Source organism: Diadema antillarum, unplaced genomic scaffold, assembly GCF_040938485.1.
Source record: "Diadema antillarum isolate AM-2024a unplaced genomic scaffold, OU_Dant_1.0 seq00001888_RagTag, whole genome shotgun sequence".
NCBI lineage: Eukaryota > Metazoa > Echinodermata > Echinoidea > Diadematoida > Diadematidae > Diadema > Diadema antillarum.
The window spans coordinates 431,329-453,326 of record NW_027272555.1 but is presented as its reverse complement, the minus strand read 5'-3'; the positions used below and the strand labels follow the sequence as shown (position 1 = coordinate 453,326).

Sequence of the window (21,998 nt, the reverse complement as noted above, 5' to 3'; positions counted from 1 at the left end):
ACTCACAATCTACAACTTGAAGTGGCATCCATGTATACAGCGGAGGCCATCTCCGTTGTCTAACAGGCAGTGTATGACATACAGACTTTAGCGATCTATTATTACCCTTCAAACGCTCAAGCAATATCATGCGACAAACACTCTTTGTTCAAACAATTTTTACCACCAAGGAAACACTTCCACAATGACATCAGTCACACAAACGAGCAATCTTCCTATTGGCAATGGATGATAGATAAGATGATTTGCTAACATTTCTAAGGTAACAGCACTGCATTAAATTAGCTTAAACTGCTCAAATCATTCCCCATATTCAGCTAATATTTTGGCATTTTTATCAAAGGAAACTTAATCAGAGAGTCCTGTAGCTTCCTTTGAACTCAGTGAAATCTGAAAATCAGAGCAAAATCACTTGTATCGATCACTTCTCATAAAAACCCTACTCAATTGTTATGGAGCATCTATTCCACGTTTAATCCCTGATGTATAAACCTGCACATCATTGCTATATTGCATTGCACTAATTTTATATTGTCCATACATGTACACTTTCAGCTTGGCCATGAGAAAATAGGCTTTGGGAAGGCAGGCCATGGGCTGGTTACTAATATATACAGTAGATAACCTTTCCACACCATAGCAACCAATGTTCCCTTCAATGGAATATTTGATTAAAACTTTTATTGTACTGGTATCCAACCTGTCCCGTTATGGTGAAAACATAATTATGATAATGACCTTTAGGATGCAAAAACCTTGATTAACCTAACAGATGATAGCAGGAAAGACATAATTCTTTTTGTCTGCAGTACAATACAGTGTACATGTACGTGCTCTGCAACGCTAGATTAATGATGATGGCAGAGCACTTAATAAAACAGTGACACCACTGAAAAGAAAACCCTGAATAAGGAAGGCAATTATTATTATTATTATTATTATCATTATTATTATTATCATTATCATTATCATTATCATTATCATTATCATTATCAAAATTACAATAATAACAATTGTTATTATTATTATTATTATTATTATCATTATTATTATTATTATTATTATTATTATTATTATTATCATTATTATTGTTGTTGTTATTATTATTATTATTATTATTATTATTATTATTATTATCATTATTATTATCATTATTATTATTATTATTGTCATCATCATTATTATCATTATCATCACCATCATCATTATCATTGGTATGCATTTCTGGTATTCCCTTGGCTGCTGTTATGTTAGCATCTGAAATAGCTGACAGGAAGAGGGGAAAAAAATGCCCACTTGCTTAATCTGTCAATTGTCCGATACACCCATCCATTTTCTCATCAGCACTGCACCCCTACACTCTTCAGCAAATAAACATTCCTTCAATTAATTGCAAGTTGGCACAATCGACTTCTAGAAAAAAAAAAAAGGAATCCTGCCTTGATGGAAAATGGGTGGCATCCCAACATTTCTAATCAAGAAATTGCCTCTCAGATAGACGAGGGAGGGCTGATAGGGGCTCAACTTTTCCAACATGTGCGTATTGGCGCCTACATAACTGCCATTTCCTAACCCTTCCACGCTTGCAATATTTTCAGGGATTTTCATACGCTTCAAGGTAGCGACTGGCTAATATTCGCCTAAGCCGAGGCAGATTAAATACATCATCAACTAATAAATTTATGGGAAAGAGCCATGACTATAGCCTATTCTCATGAGATGGCTAATGATGACTTTAAAACATGAAATCAAATATCATCAAAATTGCAATTACCACACATATGTCATAATACATCATATTACCATATATATTTGGATAACATTTGGCCAAATATAAAAACTATTATAACAAGCATATTATGACATCAAATACACTGCCACAAAAATTTAATTATTTCTAACGTGGCCAGTAAATATCAATTATACAGCTCTGCAGCATCTGACTTTGTAAATTTGCATATCGTAATATGAACGTTATGGAGGTCTGCGTAGAAAGTAATAATGGCAGTCTCATGTGACTCGTTCATTCCTTAATTGTTTGGGGGTTTTTTTTCCGATGTGTGTGGTGCATGCTTACCTCATCGTGGGTGAGGGCGTAAATGGAGAGGAGTCCCCCGACAAACCGGATGTTGGTTTCAAAGACTGACACATCACTGGACTGGGGAGAAAAAGGAGGAGGAGGAGAAGAGGAAAAGGAGAACAAAAATTACCATTGTGACATCACAGTCATATTTCATTTGAATTACTTTATACAATCACCCACAATGCAGACAATGTCGCTAAATCTTGTATAATCGTATGATGTGGCTGTGTGCATTTAGAGAACCTTTGCTGATGGACACATCATCATCAATACACACTGCATACTCCACAATACATTCACAATATTCTACATAAGAAAAGGATTACAGAGTGTTCTCCATGGTAGAGATACACAATGTACATTAACATCAATAATTTGTCAAATGAAGAACAATTCTGATTAAATGTTGTTCAAAGGTGCACGAGAAGATAATGCCAATGTGATCACAACTATTTTTGACTGAATGTCATTCAATATCAAGTGTGGAAACACTAAAAAAGTAAATTAAGATATTCCAATACCCCTTCCAAACCTTCCTTAATCATTCATCATTGCATCTGCTAATCAATTTTGCTTCCAACATCAAGGCCTACAATGTATTTCACTTTTTAGTTTTTGTTATATCACCTGACTATCTAGCAATGCATGGAAATGAGCATTGCCCACACTTTTTTTTTTATTTCATTTTCAAATAAAGATTTATGGTCACTTAGAGCCCCATACTCTCTATCCACTTTATAGCAACCAAGCATGGAATTCAGTCAGTAACATACACAAGACAGAAGTCATTCCTCTTTTCACTCAATTTTCATTCCATTTCAAAATGGTGATATTTCGGGAAGTCGCTCAGCCTATTTATGCTCTTATTCTGCAAGTCCGTGCATACAACACGATAGTACCGGCATAAACACTGCACAAGTTTAGAGTTAAAGAAAGAAAAAATGATAAAGAGGAAACCCACTAAACCCGTTGTGATTATCTTGACATGCAGAGGGAAAAATCCACTAAACCTCATGTAATTATCATGACATAAAAATGAAAGGAAAGTATATTTGACTTCAGATTCAACTGTGCATCATGGAGCTACAATGTGTAGCGCCATATCTATACAGCGTCAAAAGCAATGAAGACAGTGTACTAGTATACAACTCAACCACCCTCCCCCCCACCCCCTTTATGGGGATGGAGTGGGGAAAAAGGGAGGAGAAGTTGAGATAGAGAGGGGAAACATAGTGTCCTTCTTGGCCAAATCTTTTGGAAAGCAATTTCTTTCACCCGCTCACATGGCTGGACATGTTGGGGGAAAAAAGTTATTTTTGTGAGCATCCCGATGAATCAGCCAAGGAGGGAGAAAATTTAAACTCCAGTCAGGCGTGATGCAATTGTGAAGTTAACAGGGATACACTGCCATACCAGACTGACGGCAAGAACAAGCGGAAGAGGAAGACGAAAGAGGATGAGGTTGTGAGGAGGTGGAGAGAGATGGGCAGATGGTTTTAAGTCCTCCTCATATCACCGTTGCCGGGGTCGGGCAAAGGTGTCGGCTTGTCCGGGCGGAGTCAGATACCGACCGGTGTCTCTCTCCTCCCAGAACACGGGAGGACATCTCCATTAATGTAATTGAGATGGAGACAAGGAGGAGTTTCGACTCGACCTCGCACTCGTAGCTGGATGAGCACTGAAGCGCGCAGATGATGTGTTTTGCCCGTGTCGTGTCTCGCGCTCCTTCCTGCCTACGCCCCCCGGACTATTGATTCAGGCTCGACATCATAACAGTGCATTACAGCGTGCCACAGAAAGAAGAAGATACCGCTGACATTTAAAAAAGGGGGAAATGAAAACCTGTTTTACTCCCTTCTCTACCCCTGCAGTTATCAGGAAAAGGGATATCACTTTCGTTAAAGACGAAATTCTCTGACCCTCCTGCATACAAATTGTGTTGTACTCCAAAGTTTTCTATAGGAGACAAAAAAGAAATGTAGAAATATATAGAAATGGGACAGATATGTCATAGCTTCCACATTTGTAGGCAACATGCAGGCGATCCAAAATCTCGTCCATAGACTAATGTAATTTGATAGTCTCGTTTCCAGACTTCCTTGGTTCCACTCCTCTGAATTATACATGCCAAGCTCAGGATGCTCCTTCAAAGTATATAAGAGAATACCCTACAGCCATTAGGATGCAGGGGAGCTTTAGAAGACAACTTCAGAATGCAGAGGCAGGCGACTTGATGGTATCTGCTGCATGCCACTTGGAAGCAGAAGACACCACTCAGAAAAGAGGCATCCCGGCATCATGTCTTACAAAGTGACAATAACATCAACAAAACATAAGAGAAAATAGATGTCTTTGTGTTGTGAAAACAGAGTGCAATGATATATATTCTGCATGCATTTCAATCATTTTTATTTGGCTTCAGGGATTTCATCTTTGATTTGAAAATTTGTTCTCCTTCAAATGGTAAGTCCATACCAGACAAGAATTAAAAGATACATGTATCTCAGATATGAATACAAAACAGGATTTAACAGGGCACTGAATGTGAAGTTGCCAATACTTTGCCAGGACACTAAAAGTGAAGTTGCCAATACTAGGAAAAACAGAAGAATGAGAATAAAACTATCGCTGAATGACTTTGTGAGAACATCCCCAACTTGTGATTAAACATTCCACAACTTGTGATTATCAAAGCTGAATGAAAGAAGACATAAATTGTAAGTTACCTCACAGCGATCATTAATGACAACGAAGTATCACTGCAATTTGCACAGTAATTTGTTATGTAAACACAAATACACAATACCATAAAATACACCACGAAATTGATCATAAAATACTGTGGTATTTAGAGCTTTGGTAATTCAAACATGTATGAAATACACTAAAGGCATAATTTACCATTTGCAGATGAAACAAAAACCCAGCATTTGTGCTTCACTGTACAAATTTGAATCTGTATAATTGATGTTTAGTATTTTAGATATATACAAAACGTGAACAATAGTTAAAAAGTTTCCAGTCTAAACCATCTACAGTTATTGGTTTATTGAGAAAAACAGTGAACCTGCTTGTATTTAAGGCTTTTATTGCGAAAATTGTATCAAATGGTAGGATGTTTTTAGATACAACTGACCTTCACTGATATGCATCAAAGGTGATATCTTGAACATTTTTTTAAATCACTGCTCCAAAAGGTAAACAGGACCTTTTAAGATTCCAGTGTGAATTGTGTCATAAAATACCACAAATCACACAGCGGTGCATTTCTGATGTGACCTGACACATTTCCTCTCGGCTCTGTACCAGCAATACACTACGGTATTTTGTGAATGAGAACAGTATAAGTAGCGAATTGCCATGATGGTTTCTACAATGTCATACTGTTGGTACAATGTATTTTGCCAACGATAATGGTGCCAAGAAATTACTGTGGTATAAAATGTGAATCACCTATTTATATGACACGGGAGAATCCTGTCTAGACTTCCCAGCTATTTCATCTATTGAGGAAGACAATACTAAATGTTACCTGCGATACAATGCAAATGTACAAAGCATGATGCATCAAACAAGCTTGCAATCAGCAAAAAACCTCAGCTTGTGGCATGCACAATTTTTATCATTTCATCCCTTCTTTTTTTTCTCTTCTATTTTTAGCAAGAACGTGGACTTCGTCAATCTCAACATTCTGACCAACATACATGTAGCTTGTAGTATGAAAGGAGTCCTGTATGTTCTATTTAGTATTACGTTTGTGACTTTTTCCTTCTATTGTGTAATTATCATGATAATGAAAGACCATAAAGTAGTAAGTTTAACACCATCGGAAAATGTCCAATTACAGTGTATCTGCCCATTTGTGAAAATATCAGCACTTGCGGTGTAACGTTTGACCCTAAAAACTGTCCATACTCCTTGTCTGCTTTGAGATACAGCTGTACTATAAAAGTGGAATTTTTCGCGCATTTTGCGCAACCAGAAACTAGCGCGAAAAATAAAAGCGTGCAAATGTTTTTGCTGCCCGTACAAAACTGTACATGTATGTTCCAGTAGTTGCTGTCTTGACTCCGAGAAATTAAAAACATGTGCAACTCTTCTTGCCCGGCCGAACACAAAAAAATTAGTCATGCAAAAATATCCACTTTTACAGGTATGGTGCTGTTTTTGCATGAGACCAAACCACTGGGTACAGGGGTAAGACTGATTCCATTGGGGTCTTAAGAGTTCATATCAGGTCACATACAGGATATAATGTCTCTGTTTCATCCTTGGAATGAAAAAAAAAATGGGGGAGGAAACTGCTCAGTAACTGTACAGATGGTGTGAAAAAAAAAAAACAGCTCTAAGAAAGGGTGACAGCTGTATCAATGGACAACTGATACAGTGACAGGCTTGTGTGCTGTTGCAAGTCATCTAGCATTCAATAGCAAATTTGTACAACACAGTGAGTAAATTGGCAAGAGATTATTTTCAGTTTACTGCACGATCAAATCACAAAAACGATCTTGTGTTAAAAAGAAAAAAAAAAGAATAAATTGTGGAGCTGATGGAACACACACACACACACACACACACACACACACACACACACACACACACACACACACACACACACAACATCTGAATCAGATCCTTGCTTTTACACCTGAGCTCAAAATCTGCACAATTTACACTGTTAATTGAAAGTACAATGTATGCTACTGTACTTCCAAATAGTTGAATGCTGAAATAGTAATAACATATAAAATGGTTTACATTTTATTTTCTGAAACCAGATATTATCACATCTTGGTAGTTCCTGTTAGCAAGTGCACGCTCCCCTTACTGTTGCATGTACAGTATCGCACTAAATCATCAACTTATAGTGTACAAGTTCACTTTACAGATAATTTTACACAAGAATTTGCCACATCCCACATTTATCCATTTATTTCAAACAACTACATGAATGTGTTGAGGGGTGGGCTTTGTGTAATTTCACATCTTTGCAAATATAACGACCATGGAAAATGCAATATGTACACTGTAGAAGTGACATCAAAAAGTATTGTTCCTTGGTATACACTGTAATCATTGTCAGCTTATCATGATTTTGGATAAGATTAATATTATCCAATATTTATCACAGACATCAGGGGCTCTATTTCATATAAAGTTGATATGATAGCAACTCTTGCTGGAATGGCAATTGTCATGGTAACGACAAGAATCCAGCTTCCTAATTGGCTGTTGCTATGGGAATTTGCCATTCCAGCAAGAGTTGCTATCCTAAACATCTTTTATGAAATGGGACCCTGGTCTTACAATTGACTCTCGTACTGAAGTACGAAATAGGGGCAGGTGTACAGTATCACTTTTCCTATTAAGCTATAGTTTCTTTGGTTTCTATATGCACTTAAAAGGTTAAAAACTGATTTGTCTGTAATGTGAAACAGCAAAATCAAGCATAAGGAACAGTCAATTTAACATAGGCTGATTTGCTTTGCACATAGAAAGTCTCCTCCATTAACTTATTTTGTTGTCTTTATTTTTTTTTCTCTCTATGTCTTGCACAGTATCTAAAGAATAAAGAGTCCCTGGTATACAATAGTGAAAGCAGCGACAAGAAGGGCACATTCTGATGAAGGAAGTGTTAATTTACAGGCACATCCTGTGTGAAACAAATGAGCAGAATGCAGGGCTATACAACAGCTGAAGACCACTCAGCTGAGATCTAGGGGACCATGGACATCTATGCTATCACTGCAAACTGCTTCCTATCCCATATTCCACTCATATTTTGCTGATTTATTCCTCACTTTCCACTACTTTCATTATCAACCTATTAGAATCCTGTAAAAGTTTTATTATTAAAGGAAATTATGTTGTCATCATTAACTGACACAGGTCTTTCAATTTCACTGCATACATGTACCATCCTATATTAGAGACAGATTAGACAAAACTGGTAAATATTCTTCAAACTCTGCAAAATCAGGGGGGGGGGGATCCAGATATTGTTGTCTGGAAATATACAATTTCAAGTTTATTCCTCTATCAAGATGTTTCAGTTTTGCCATATAAGAATCAGTAAATGAATTCAGCAAATAATCACACAAAAATGTTGTTACCAAAAAATGTAAACAATAAACTGCTAAAATAACAGACAACTTTTCATTATTCCTTCCTTATACATTGTAAATGTAGGCCACTACATTGACATTGTACAACTGATTGTACACCTGTACAGCAAATTGCATTTTGAGCATGTGGGGCTGAGAAGGTTAAGGGAAGATTTTTACAAGAACCATAGAGTCAGGTACATGTATACACTGTAATTCACAGCATTGTAACAAGATCAAGAGACTGACGAAGTTTCAGGCATATCTGGTAAATTTATGACAATTGTATGACGGTTTCAAATGATTGCAGCTCATCAAAACATGATGGCACATACATACATTATAATGTACTATTGGGTATATCACACCGACTGTACAAACCAAACCAAAATTTTGCCCTCTGAAAATAGCTTCTCTGAATTTCCTTGAAATGCCTCCAATTTTCAAACCTTACTACTTTGATTTAAAAAATATCATTCCTCTCAAAGTCTGCACAGATATCATATTCTTAAATATCTTTCAGGCTAGGGGAAGGTAACTCAGTAACCATCGCTATCAAAATACACTCTGTATTTTAAGAGTTCTTCATGGAGACCCATGTATTAAATGACAAGTTCTAACCAGAGCACTTCGTCCAATACTGTTGTTGTCTTCAGTCAAAGATTCGATTTACAATTTGTATGAAAATTATTCAAAGCCCTGAGAATGACACACAATAACATTTTATGGACATACAATGTGCACATTGGCATAAATATTAGCAAACTTTTGTCCAACTTAATTGCTTGTATTTTCACTATCTGTCATTTCTGCGAACTCTTACTGCTTTCATGTGAGGTACAGCATGCCTGTGCATGTCTAATAGTAAGGCGGATTTCCCTTTTCCTTTATGCTCAAAAGTCTGTTCAAGAAGGGCACTGAGACTCTGCTAGCAGTGAGACATGCTGTGGCTGTTAAACTGGATTTCAGCAGACTTCCCATCCCGTTATTGCTAGATCCTCGCAATTTTCTAATGGCCGTGTCAATCGCCTGACGTGTTTACTCCATGCCGTCGTGTGTCGACTCATGCCTTTTCATTACAACACTCAGGATGGGCGCAGTGCTGACTCCGTATTGCATTACAACCAAAATGTAAACAATGAGCGGACTGCCCTGTTCCCTCAATCTGGGATTTTTTGTTTTCCTTTCAATTATTAAATTGAACTGATCAGGCTTCAACTGGACTACAGCAGTATATGCTAGTCATCCTCAGGAGCTTAAAGCCCTTTGCTAACATTTGCAGATCCATGAAAACATAAAAAAACATGTAGCTTCATGTTGATAACCTTTTGATGGATTCCTCAATAAAATTCTCATCTTGATGTTTGTACTTACTTTCAAATTTATACAGGCTACATGCATATTATCGTACTGGTGTGAAACAGACTTGTACAAACTGTATGTACTCTCTGAGTGTTCAGAGTAAATATTATTGATAAAACAATAAATATATTACGGTACAATAATTCAAATGCCCTGAACAGAGTTGAGCAAGAAACCGCCAATAGATGATTTCACAATTGAATTTAACTACAATGATTTACATGTACATATGCAGTGATTTACAACAAAACATTGAACCCACTTTCATTTGTGTAAACTTGTAAACTGTTTGATAGACTACTCTTACCATGATTAATTTTTCTTTTTTCCCCTTTTTTTGTGTGTGTCTATGGGCAAGTCCAAGATAACACGCGCGTTACGTATGGGACATTCAGAGACTTTTATGACCTGAAAAATTGTGCTAATAGCTTTTGATCATATTAAACTTTATCATGGTGATTGATATCTAGGAGAAGTATAATCATGCAAAAAATGGAGAAAAATTACCTTCACAATTATATTCTAAAAGAGAAAATATGTGCCGTTACGTATGGGACCAGAAAAATATTGTTTTTTTGAACATTTTTTTCAACCTCAAAACTCTCTGAAAGTATTTCATTCTACAACTTGTAACTCACTGTGATGAAAGTCACAACACTCAAGATTATCACAGGTAAGTTTCGTGTCATTAGGCAAAAAGCTCTAATTACAGGTTCTAATTAAAGACAGACATGACGTGTTACGTATGGGACAGTTACGTATGGGACAGTTTGTCCCCCATTCGTTTAGTGTGTGAAGAACCATGTTTATGGGTATTTTGCATAATTATTGAAGTAAAATCAGTTGAAACTACTCAAATACTGATCCAGATTGTCAAGGAAACAATATTCCCCAAATATTCACCATCCTAATCATATTCAATCATATTTTTATATTTCTATGACCAACCTGAGTATGCATGCCCTTTGTCCCCCATTCGTTTAGTGTGTGGAGAGACATGTTTATGGGTATTTAGCAAAATAATTTTGCAAAATGCCCATAAACAAATTTTTGCATAATTATTGAAATGGAATCAGTTGAAATTACTCAAGTACTGATCCAGATTGACAAGGGAACAATATTCCCCAAATATTTACCATCATAATCATATTTAATCATATTCTATATTTTTATGACCAACTTGAGTATGTATGCCCTATTTTTATCAGGATAGTTACTACTGAAAAATTGAATAGTTTAGAGTGTTTACTTCCATTGATGAAGGGCAGTTTGCCATTTCGTTTCAATAAAAAAACAACTTGACACAAGAAATATTAATTTTCATAAATAAGCAATACCTGCTGCGTGGAACCCCTGTGATCGAGTAGATATATGATGTCTGTCTAGCAATCAGGTCATTGATTCGAGTCACACCTCAGTATGTATACCCATGAATTTTGTCGTGGCTATTATTGAAACCTGAATATTAAAGGACAATTTGTGTATCACTTGCAATGAAAAAAAAAAATCATTTTACTTTATATTCTTTTTTAATATTTATATCACAACCATTTCAAATTGGATCTCCATCACTAAACTTTGAATTCCTCTAGTCTTAGGATTGTATGCTCTTTAGTAATTCATATAATTGGTTTCCAATCATCTCATTAAATGTTGAAAACTGAATCCCCATTTCTACAAAAAACTATACCATCCCTTTAATGCTGATTTTTCATTGTGTATTTTGCCATTTTCCCCTCCCCCCTTTCTGAAAATTGTTCAGTCAAATACATGTATTGTTTAAAGTGTCTATAACTCAAAAAGTAGCTACAATGTTGGGATGCTTTCTTCAGGATGATTTACCATTTGTGTACTGAGAGACCTTCACAGCTAGCTACATGCATTCACATGCATTATGTATGAGGATGTCCCATACGTAACGCATTTGTCCCATACGTAACATTATTTCAATGCCTAATAAAAAATATTCCTTTTACTGTTTTTTCTTTTTTCTATGGTAGTTAATTTCTCTAAACGATAAATTAGAACTTTCCAAAAGGGCATTAATATAACCTTAGCAATTTCAGAAAAAACCTAAAAAAATGACCTCAATTTGTTACGTATGGGACATCTCATGATAGGACACGAGCTAATTTGCATAATCATTTGCATAATCCCTAAATTTTCATACCAAGTTAAACTATTTGATGAACTTCTTTTGTCCACATATTAATCAAATATCATTTGCTTTCCTTTGAATTGATATGAATTTTTATAAATGTCCCATACGTAACGCTGTGTTTCACATTTATGCAAATGAAGCCCTTGAAATTTGCATAAATTTACGTAATATAATTTTTTCCTCCATGGAAATCAAAACTTCAACTCATAAGCTTCAAAATGATACCAAACATGTCAATATTGAGCAAAGATGAAATTTTGCCTTCTGGGGGGACCTTATCTTGGACTTGCCCCTTTACAAACACACATTCAACTGAGAAATTAATTGCACATGTGTGAGACTTTCAGTACTGTTTAAAGCCCTGCTCTGCTGGACTTCTTCAGCCTGTGGAGTCAGGGCGAGATTGCTTCCAGTTTAGGTTTTATACTCAGCTTTGACCACTTGCAGCAATGCTAATGCTGATGTGCTGGATGCGAAAGTTTGAGTGCACCCTGTTTAAATTGTGTGCACATGGAAATATTGGCATGCTTTTGAATTCATACAGTTGTACACACAAAGGTATAGCCAAGGGTGTTCATGACTAAATTTCACAATTACTGCATGTGACATACAATTCTAATGATGTTCAAAATAGTCTTTAATCTAAGTACATTTAATCTGATACATAGTAATGACCACTTCATGCAATTAAGAATGGAGGCTTGCATGAATGAAATCATATTTCCTCATGTACAAAGGCGAATAATCATACAAAAGGAATTTAAAATGTATGCACACAATCAATATGCACAGTGAAATAAAACCAACTGCATGCCTCTCGTTTTCAACCAGTATAAGTTGCAGGGAATTCTTTACTCCTCCGATAAGACTGCATGACTCAATTCTGCACATCCAGATAAGGCACTCAGGGCTAACACCTCGCATTTGCCTACAGTACATGTGAACATCCCACAGGGAATTGACCAGGGGACCTTGCACTGTTGAGTCAGGTGGACAAACCACACAGCCAACTATTGCCCTTTTGTGGTCATCTGCTGTGGTCAATGAGACCCCCACTGCTCATTCCAGATGCCATTCAAAGCCATTATCCAAATCAAGATGTGGGAAAATACAAAAATGTGCTAATCTAAAAGAGAAAATGATACTAAATCAAATTCAAAATGTAATGCCAATCAAAGATCAGAAACGAATTTAGTGATTGGAGAGGTATTTGATAATCAACCAAAATTAACAATCTGGTATGATGACCAATACAAGGTTCAAGTGAGAGAGGGATTTGCATAGAAAAATTGTATCTTTGAGATAGTAAACAAAATCATGATGAAGAAATCCAGCCCCAAACCACGGTAATGTGTTGTCTGGGGTTTGATGGTTGATGGCATTCATCAATCAAAATGTATTTAATATTTCATTAAGGTGGTCATCACTACGAAAACAACAATTTCTCCTCAAAGCAGGCATTCAGTGCTACAGCTCATACATATATATACATGTAGTGCACCTCACCTTACTCGTTGTACAAGTACATTGTATCATTTTTATACTTGAATTCCACTTTACGCAGTCATCAAATTATTCAGAACAAATCAATGTACAGCATTTATGATTCACAGTAAAATGACTCCTATCAAAGTATCTGATTCTATCATTATCATATTTCTGACATCTTTATTGTCTCCAAAGATTTATGTGCAGAAAGACAGTGTAACTAGGCTTTTCAGCTTCAATGCATAATATTTGGTAGAAACCAATAGTGAATCACATAAAACTGAACAAGAAAATCAATGGAAATCTGGTGTATTACACTGCAATAGGGGTGGACTGAGGGATTCTGTTCTGTAAAGGGGGGCGCTAAAAATATTTCTAGTGCTACTTCCGAGGTTCACTTGATTTTTTTTTCTTTTTATTTTTGTTGTTTTTCTGTTAATACCAAAAAATAAGAGGGGGCACGCCCCATGTGCCCCTCCCCTGGATCTGCCACTGTAGTTTGTTGAGTTCATGTACAAAAACAACACACACATTGTTTGTAGCTGTACATGTATTTATATGCACTCGTACTTGAGGTACAATGTATAGAAAGCTTTGATAAAGTTTAATCTTCCACCTCAAGTCGACCCTTCAAGGGAATAGAGCTCAAGGGAAGATCTTCTTTTTTTATGACATTACTGAAATCAAAGCAAAAACGACCGCTGAAATTTGGAGTGAGTAGAATAATGGATTTCTCATAAAGTTTTTAGGGCATGTCTCGCCTGAACATTAGCTGTTATTTTGTACATTGGACATTGTACGTGTTGCATGAAGAAATCAGAACTCAAGAGCTTGTGCGCCTCCTGTACAACATACAGTACTACAGGTCAAAATGTGAATCCAGATAACATTGCACAGTGCAAACCATACAGTCAACCTTGCCTGAGTCGAATCAGTTTGGATGGAAGAAATAGCTTTGACTTCAAGAAAATTTGACTTATGAGGGATTAGAATCAACAGAATATAGAGAGAAAAGGACTTGATAAGACCTCTGACTTTGCCAATTATTTGACTTAAATATAAAATGAATGCGAGGTAGACTTTAATATGCATGGATGACTATAATTTGTATATAATGTGTACATATTGTATAAAGTACACTGTAAATTACTTTTCACATGAATTTTCTGCTAAAAAGCATGCAGAAACATGAGAAATTGATTTTTTAAATTGTGTTTTGCTGTTGTTGTTGTTTGCATGCTTTCATCGAGCACAGATCAATGCAGCTGATGATCTTGCCATATTGTACAGCACACAGAAAGCAACATTTGAGTTTGACCAGTTTAATATCCACAGGCGGTTGAGAAGTTAATGCAAAACCGAGTCAATGAGAGCGTGAACGTGAAGTATGTAAAACCAATCTGTACACCATGACAAAATTCCACGAAGTGGGACATGTGTATTGTATTATATCACTACCCCTCTAGCTATAGACACTGGGAGAAAAATATCCCCGCGCAAGAGACTGGTGAGTACAAGAAATTAAAGCTCTTCTGAATAAACACAGTGGCTACTATAATCACATTATTTTCAGCTCCCCCTGCAAGTTAAAAGTATTATTGAAACGAAGGAGTTGCCACAGTAGGAGGTTGTACAATGTTCATTGTATATTAAAATGACCTCCTTGGTAGACAACATACACTGCATGTGTACGTGTACTCCTCTCTTCCCCCTCCCCCCCCCCCCCTTGTTCTTCTTCTTCTCAATCCACCCACATGATATTGAGCATGTTTTGGATATCTCAACCATTTCAAAACCAACTTTCATCAAATAAACGTTGAATTCCTCTTGGAATTACATGCTCTTTCAAATTTCATAAGAGGTTTCTAATTATCTCACCCACTATACGATCCCTTTAACTCTTTGCAAGATACTACATAGAAACCACTTTATGAAACGTTAAAAGAGCATATAATTCTATAAAGAGGAATACAAAGTTTATTTGATGAAAATCAGTTTTGAAGTGGCTGATTTTAATATCCAAAAACAAAGTAAAATAAAGTGATCCTAATAAAAGGTTGGTCCCACTCTTAATCAGGATCGCTTTGTTTTGGATATCTCAGCCATTTCAAAATCAATGCTCATGAAATAGACTTTGAATTTATCTTTGAATTATCTGTTCTTTCATACTTCAGAAGAGATTTCTTATCATCTCCTCCAAAAAAGTTGGAAACCTGAAGCCCCATCTCAACCAAAACTACACAGTCCCTTTAAGGTAAATCCCAATAAATGGGTGATCACTGTAAAATTGTATTTGTACCTTTTAGTATGTAAAGTACGTGCTGCAAGATTTGTGTTTCGATTAATGACCTTTAGTCTCATCCAAGGCCAAAGGTTATACTCAACCAGAAGAGGAGTGGCAGTGTTTGCTTTCTCTATAATTTGTATGGTGATGTGTACTCTACACAAAGACCAGCAAGGGTTGAGAAATCACTCTGCAGCAGAAATGCGCATTTTGGTCTCTACATTATAGCATACATGTACAGTACATCTCTTGTACACAGTATCTTAAAGCTCAGAGCAAAATCATCCATTCACTGCATGTATACTGCACTTAAAATATGATATTTTTCAATCCTTTTAATGGGGGGTGGGGGGGAGGGAGACAAGGACAAATATATTTGTCGGACATGCCCCCCCCCCCCCCCACCCCGGCTTGGATGAAGTTGAAAGCAAAGTGGCAATTAGGAAATGTGGCACATTTACTACATGTACATGTACTTGAATTCAAATATTTTGTTTCTGACCTCTTCATTGTACAAGCACATGGGTGCACAGTGTTTCAAACTGAAACCAACAGAATACTGTATACGCCATATATTTCGCGAGTCTAGATTTTCGCGAATCGGGAATTCCCAACGATTTCGCGAGTGGTTAAATTCGCGATCGTGGAGTCCTGTACTGAACGGAGAAATGTAAACGCGTACATAACATTCACATCGGGATCACAGTCAATATTTTCATGTGTCTTTAATTCGCGAATAACACCCCACTCGCGAAATTTGCGAAATATTCGGCGTATACAGTACGTATGCCAAATTACAAGTGGAAAGACAGACAGACACTCAAGTGCCTGATCAACTTTTGATACACAGCTACACGTGTAATTGCCCTGCCACTGCTACTGTAAAAGTGGTATGAAAGATACTGTACTACGGTGGCACTCTCATTCTGGGCACCCAATGGCCACATGCAGCTCAGGGAGGGCTCACCAGCAGAGACTCCAACTCTCCCGTTTTCGACGGGAGATCTCCCGCCGAAAACCCATTTTTGCAAAATCTCCCGTTCTCCCGCTGGAGATTTGATTTCTCCCGCCCTGGCTCTGTGTCTCCCGGTGGAAAGGATTTCTTACTTATTGCTATCGTATGTTGAAAAAATAAGCCTTAGATAGCACCAGAGAACATCTAGAACCCTAGGAACTTCGTGCTTCGCACACATCAACTTGGAGTCTCCCGTTTGCTAGGGGTTTCGGGCGGGAGAATCTCCAGATCAGAAGGTGCTTGGGGTTGGAGTCTCTGCACCAGTAACCTGCTAACTCCCCCCCCCCCCCCCCTCCCACCTATGGGGATGGTGGCAACCTACAAAGAATAGCCCAAGCAGTGCCTTCATTTGTGTAGTGAAGACCTTGAACACGCTACTTGCTCTCAAAAATCTCCTTGACCACTTTTCTACACCAAGTTAAACAGAAGAAAAAAAAGATACAAATATTGGACTTATAAAGAATGGAGGGCTACGGTACTCAATTTGCAAGTAGTAAAGTACATGTACACATCTGATACCCCTTTATCAAGGTTATATAGACCGTACATTTAATATGAAGTATGAATAATTTATATGATATGCTGTTATCAGGTGCTTTCTCAAGTGTTTCATATCTCAAAAAGGAGAGATCTATGCAATACGTGTAGATTACGGTAACTTCTGACCAGTTTATGACTGTATACTTGAGAGCACTGTGGTATCATCCATGGATAGAGTTCTGGGGGGCATTTCACGAAGGAACTTGTCGGATAAAATGTCCGACAAGTCAATAATATCTGACAAGTTTAGAGAAATCAGCCAATCAGGGGGGCGTTTCATCAATGAGTTGGTTGGAGGTTTTCACCGACAAATTTGCTATCAGCCAATCAGACGCGAGGATTTCAGTAGCTTTTAACAGTTGTCGGTGTAAATCACCGACAAAAAGTTTCATGAAACAACCCCCAGGGGGGCGTTTCATCAACTAGTTCGTCGGAGGTTTTCACCGACAAATTTGCAATCAGCCAATCAGGCGCAAGGATTTCAGTAGCTTTTCAAATTTGTCGGTGAAAACCTCCGACGAACTCCTTGATGAAACACCCCCCAGACTAAAGAGTTTCTCAAAACTTGTCGGATATAATTGACTTGTCAGATATTTTATCCGACAAGTTCCTTCATGAAACACCCCCCTGGGGTCCGTTTCAAGAAAGTCTTATGAGAGACTTTTTGCTCATGAGACACACTTTATGAGAGACTTCATGAAATGGATTTTACTTCTCTTTGAAAGTCTCTCATAGATGTACAGATGTATTCATGAGCGACTTCAGTCATTCTGAGATTTGTGTAAAAGACTTTGATGTGATGATTTCCATCTATAAATGGAATCCTGGACAATTGTTACCACAAAAATTGTGGGTTCAAATCCTGTGCGGTGCATTCATCCTTGGACAAGACCATTCAATATCCAGTACACTCTTCTTGATCTGGAGTGCACAAATTGGTACAAGTGTACCTGGTAATACTGGAAGAGTGATCATAGCAGGGCACTCTGGGAGAACAGTGCAAAGACAATGAAGATTCTACTCAGGAGATGATGCAGGAGAAGATGCCATGTAACAATAGAAATAAAACCAGTAATGATGTCGACAATGACAACAATAATAACAATCAATATAATGATGATGATGATGATGATGATGATGATGATGATGATGATAATAATAATAATGATAACAATAATAATAATAATAATAATAATAATAATAATAATGATAATAATCACAATAAAAATGATGATAATAATAATCATCATCATAATCATCATCATCATGATAATAACAAAACATAGTATATCAGATTATTATTGGTTTTACAGCTTTTTCAATAATTTTACTATTTCTTCTATTACTAATGACCTTGATGATTCAAAAAAAAAAAAAAAGACAATTACTGACACTACCGTAGAGTGCACAGATACTTGCACTCATATAATTTGCTAGCCAAGGCTGGCAAAGTACACATCAATAGTTTTTCAAAGCCCTAGCTGTTTCCAGAGCTGTAAGTTATTTCTGCTCTTTTGAAAATCGGGAATGTAAAAAACACATTCACATGGGATACAGTTGTAGTGTGGTTCAATAGATGCAGAGGCCCCCTTTCATTCTCATAGCTGTAAATCGGTTTCCCCTTGGAATACTTACAGCATCAAATTTGAAGTTGTGGGCTACCCAGTCCCGTGCCTTCTGGTACTCGTCTCTCAGCCCCATCATGAACAGCGTGTCGATGCCGTCAATGATGGTGGCGCCCATGGCCGAGCGGCCGAAGATGCTGGCAGAGTGGCCTGTCCTGGCGATCGGCTTCAGCTCATTGGCTCCCCAGGCATAGGTTACATAACCATTCCATGCATGTAGCATCATCTAGGAGAAAGGATACAGAACAACAGAATAATGATAATGACGATATTACAATAACAATGATTGTAATTATAAATTATGAGAATGATAAAAAATATCAATGAGAATATGAATACACTAATAATTTAAACAATAATAATGGTTTGATAATCATTACTTTTTGCCTTTATACGTCATGCCACAATTTATGACAAAGACAGGGATTGCAGAATTCTGAAGGCTAAAACAGCGTATTTTTGGTGAAAAAACAGTATTTGTACTTTTCCTGCAATAGACATACATTGTACGTACACGTATACAGTGTAGTAACATTGCGAAAAATAGTATTTTTCCATGACACCTGCAGTATTTTCGGCATAAAACAAAACAGTACTTCACACAACAAAAAGGTAACAGCTGACATCTCTGCAAAGGCAAATATACATAATGTACAAATGTACTAATATGCTTTACAATTGTTTGGGCAAAGAGATAGCTTTGAGAGAATAAAACCATTTGGTGCATTCATACATTTTACACATGTACACAGTCAACTGTACATTGTACTCATATTGTTGTATATATGTAAAGTTGTAAGGGTGAGTGAATATTACAGAAAGATGCTACTGAACTACAATAGCTTAGCATGACAGCAATAAATCGTAATGAAGCCACTTCACTCATAGTAAATTATGCACAACTCCCACTTGAACCACTGTTTGCAAGTCAGAAACTGACCACTTAAAAGTTGTAGGAATTTTTCTCAAGAGGCCATGTGGAGTCGGAGATCTACAGAATGCAGTACATGTACAGTTTGTGCACGATGTACACTGTAGGTTATAAATGCAGGATATCATACATTGTACCCACAGGAATATCTGTTGTGGATGTTGTGGGGAGGTGGTCATTAAACACAGGTACCAGCAACAATCCTTTTGGCAATGTATACCTACAATTATCAACATCTTACCACTTTGATTTACAGTTGTATGAAATGATACCAACTTGCCGCTGACGTGATTCATCATGTTGGGATAAAATTTTCTGGTGAAAGACCACTGGAGTCCAAATTTCATCATGCTACACTTGTACCAAGAGTCATACAGAGCTAGCTTTTGTGCAAATATCTCAGCACAAGGCTGCCCAGCAATAATTACAGCATTACTTTTTGAAATACAAGTGAATAACATGCCCATTCTAGGAACGATGTATGTCAAGGATTACGTAGAACAAATTTATGATAGAACATACAACATGTAATGTTCAGCTCTTCTGATTGTTTGGGCAATGTACCAACAAATTGTAGTGGGTTTTGACAGCTGGTGACATTGCTGTGGATGTCACTTCTTTTAAATAGCAGCATCTCCCTTCGAAATCTCAACAATTTGTAACTGGTTTGATCAAGTAAGAAAACACCGTGCTTGAAATGATACTACATGGATTTCACTCAAACTATGCTTACAGTTACTGTAAGGGACTAGGGCCTACAAGACTGCTAGCAACAACAACAACAAAAAAGCATTTCAGCTTCCTTAATATGTTTGGACTGCTTTGCCCTCTCTCAAGTCGTATTTGTATTCTCAAATCACGCTCTCACACATCTAGACAGAATTCCCCACTTGCCACGCAGCGCCTCTTCGTGCAACCCGCAAAATTAAGTGCCACAAATAGTAGAGTTTAAGAGGTGAGCCAACAGTAGCACCATTACCAGATTAAAATATATCATTTTTTTACAGACCACAGCTGTGTGTATGTGTTGGTGCAAGTGTCACAGACCGTGCAAGGAGCAGAAGAGGTACAGTAAGAACAGAGAAAACAAAAACAACAGTTTCGACCTGCAACGCTGAGCGATAAAATTTCATGAATCAGAGCCAAGTCTGATGAGTAAAGCATACTCTCTTTCCAGAATAAACATGACCTGATCAGGTTTAGTGATGACGGAGAGCTTAGATTACATGGAGGAGATGGTAATTTCTAACGTGGCTTGAGTAACTCTGGAACACCCCTCCTATCATGTCTCTGTCCTTTTCCAATCCTCTCAGATCTTTGTCTTGTTTTTCAAAATAATAAATATTCTATGGCTGTATTGTACATGTACAAGCTAATACAGGTACAGAGGTTCTTCCATGAGCAAGCACATGCAATATCTAAAACCATAACAATAAGATCATCTTCAATTGGAGGCCTACGGTCTTTTTTCCTTTTCTCTTTAATACTGCCTATGATGCTGCAGTGTATGCCCCACACATTAGGCCCCCAAGTCATGAGAAAGTCCCATGCCACAGGACTTCCCCCTCCAAAAACTTTAATTTGAATGCTCACTTGGACTTGAATCAAATGCTCCAGTCAACTCACTTTCACTGGTGTCAAAAGTGGGGTCACCACAAGTCATGTACACACTAATCTTTTGAATTCTCACCACTGAGTGTACTGACAAATCATCATCACTGATTTAATAAGCAATAAGCAATGAGTTTAACAGTTTGTGATCACCGCCACTATCAATGTACATTTTTGAGGGCAGAGTGGCTTGCCTGTCCTGGCACTTTTATGCTGTAGTCAGTGGACTTGAACCAGGTACAATGTACATGTGCAAGTGTACCTCATGATAGAGAGACCACTGTCTTCTACCCTGAACCACAACAGCAACGAAATTGCCTATAATGCTGCATAGAAACGACAAGTCCAGCCAGTTCAATGGACAGGACCACAGACTCTGATTCGAGTACCGTGGCTGCAGCTGTTTGCCCTTTAGAGTACACTAGGCACTTTACCCTCATTGCCTACAGCTGTACATGTCTTTATACTTCTTTTGGAGTGGACTTACAAGTATTATTAAGTGGTTGGTCTTGTACTTGCTTACTGACATCCAAACAATGCGTCCATAGTACAACTATTGTAAAAACAAGCCACTTCAAGTCCATCCTATTCAATTAAATACCAGACCTTCTTTTTTTTTCTTTTTTGACTTGGAGACCAAATCTACCAGGTTTTGGTTTTGTTCCCCTCTTCAACAAACATACAGTTGTAACGCAAGCATCTAAACACCAGTATGGCAGGATCTTGACATCATATTATGACCTCATCTGTCTGTAAATTTCAAGTGTTGTTGAAAGCACAGCCTGCCTTCACTG

At 37.3% G+C, this 21,998-nt stretch overlaps 1 protein-coding gene across 1 annotated transcript in view; it reads right to left on the bottom strand.

Moving 5' to 3' along the window:
* Window positions 1–21,998, bottom strand: part of LOC139712997 (mannosyl-oligosaccharide 1,2-alpha-mannosidase IA-like) — a 78,506-nt gene that overhangs the window by 52,219 nt on the left and 4,289 nt on the right. Inside the window, exons 2-3 of the mRNA XM_071624776.1 lie at window positions 18,673–18,888; window positions 2,078–2,158 (exon numbers count right to left, since the gene is read on the bottom strand). Coding sequence (XP_071480877.1) covers window positions 2,078–2,158; window positions 18,673–18,888 — 297 coding nt within the window. The remainder of the gene's footprint in view (window positions 1–2,077; window positions 2,159–18,672; window positions 18,889–21,998) is intronic.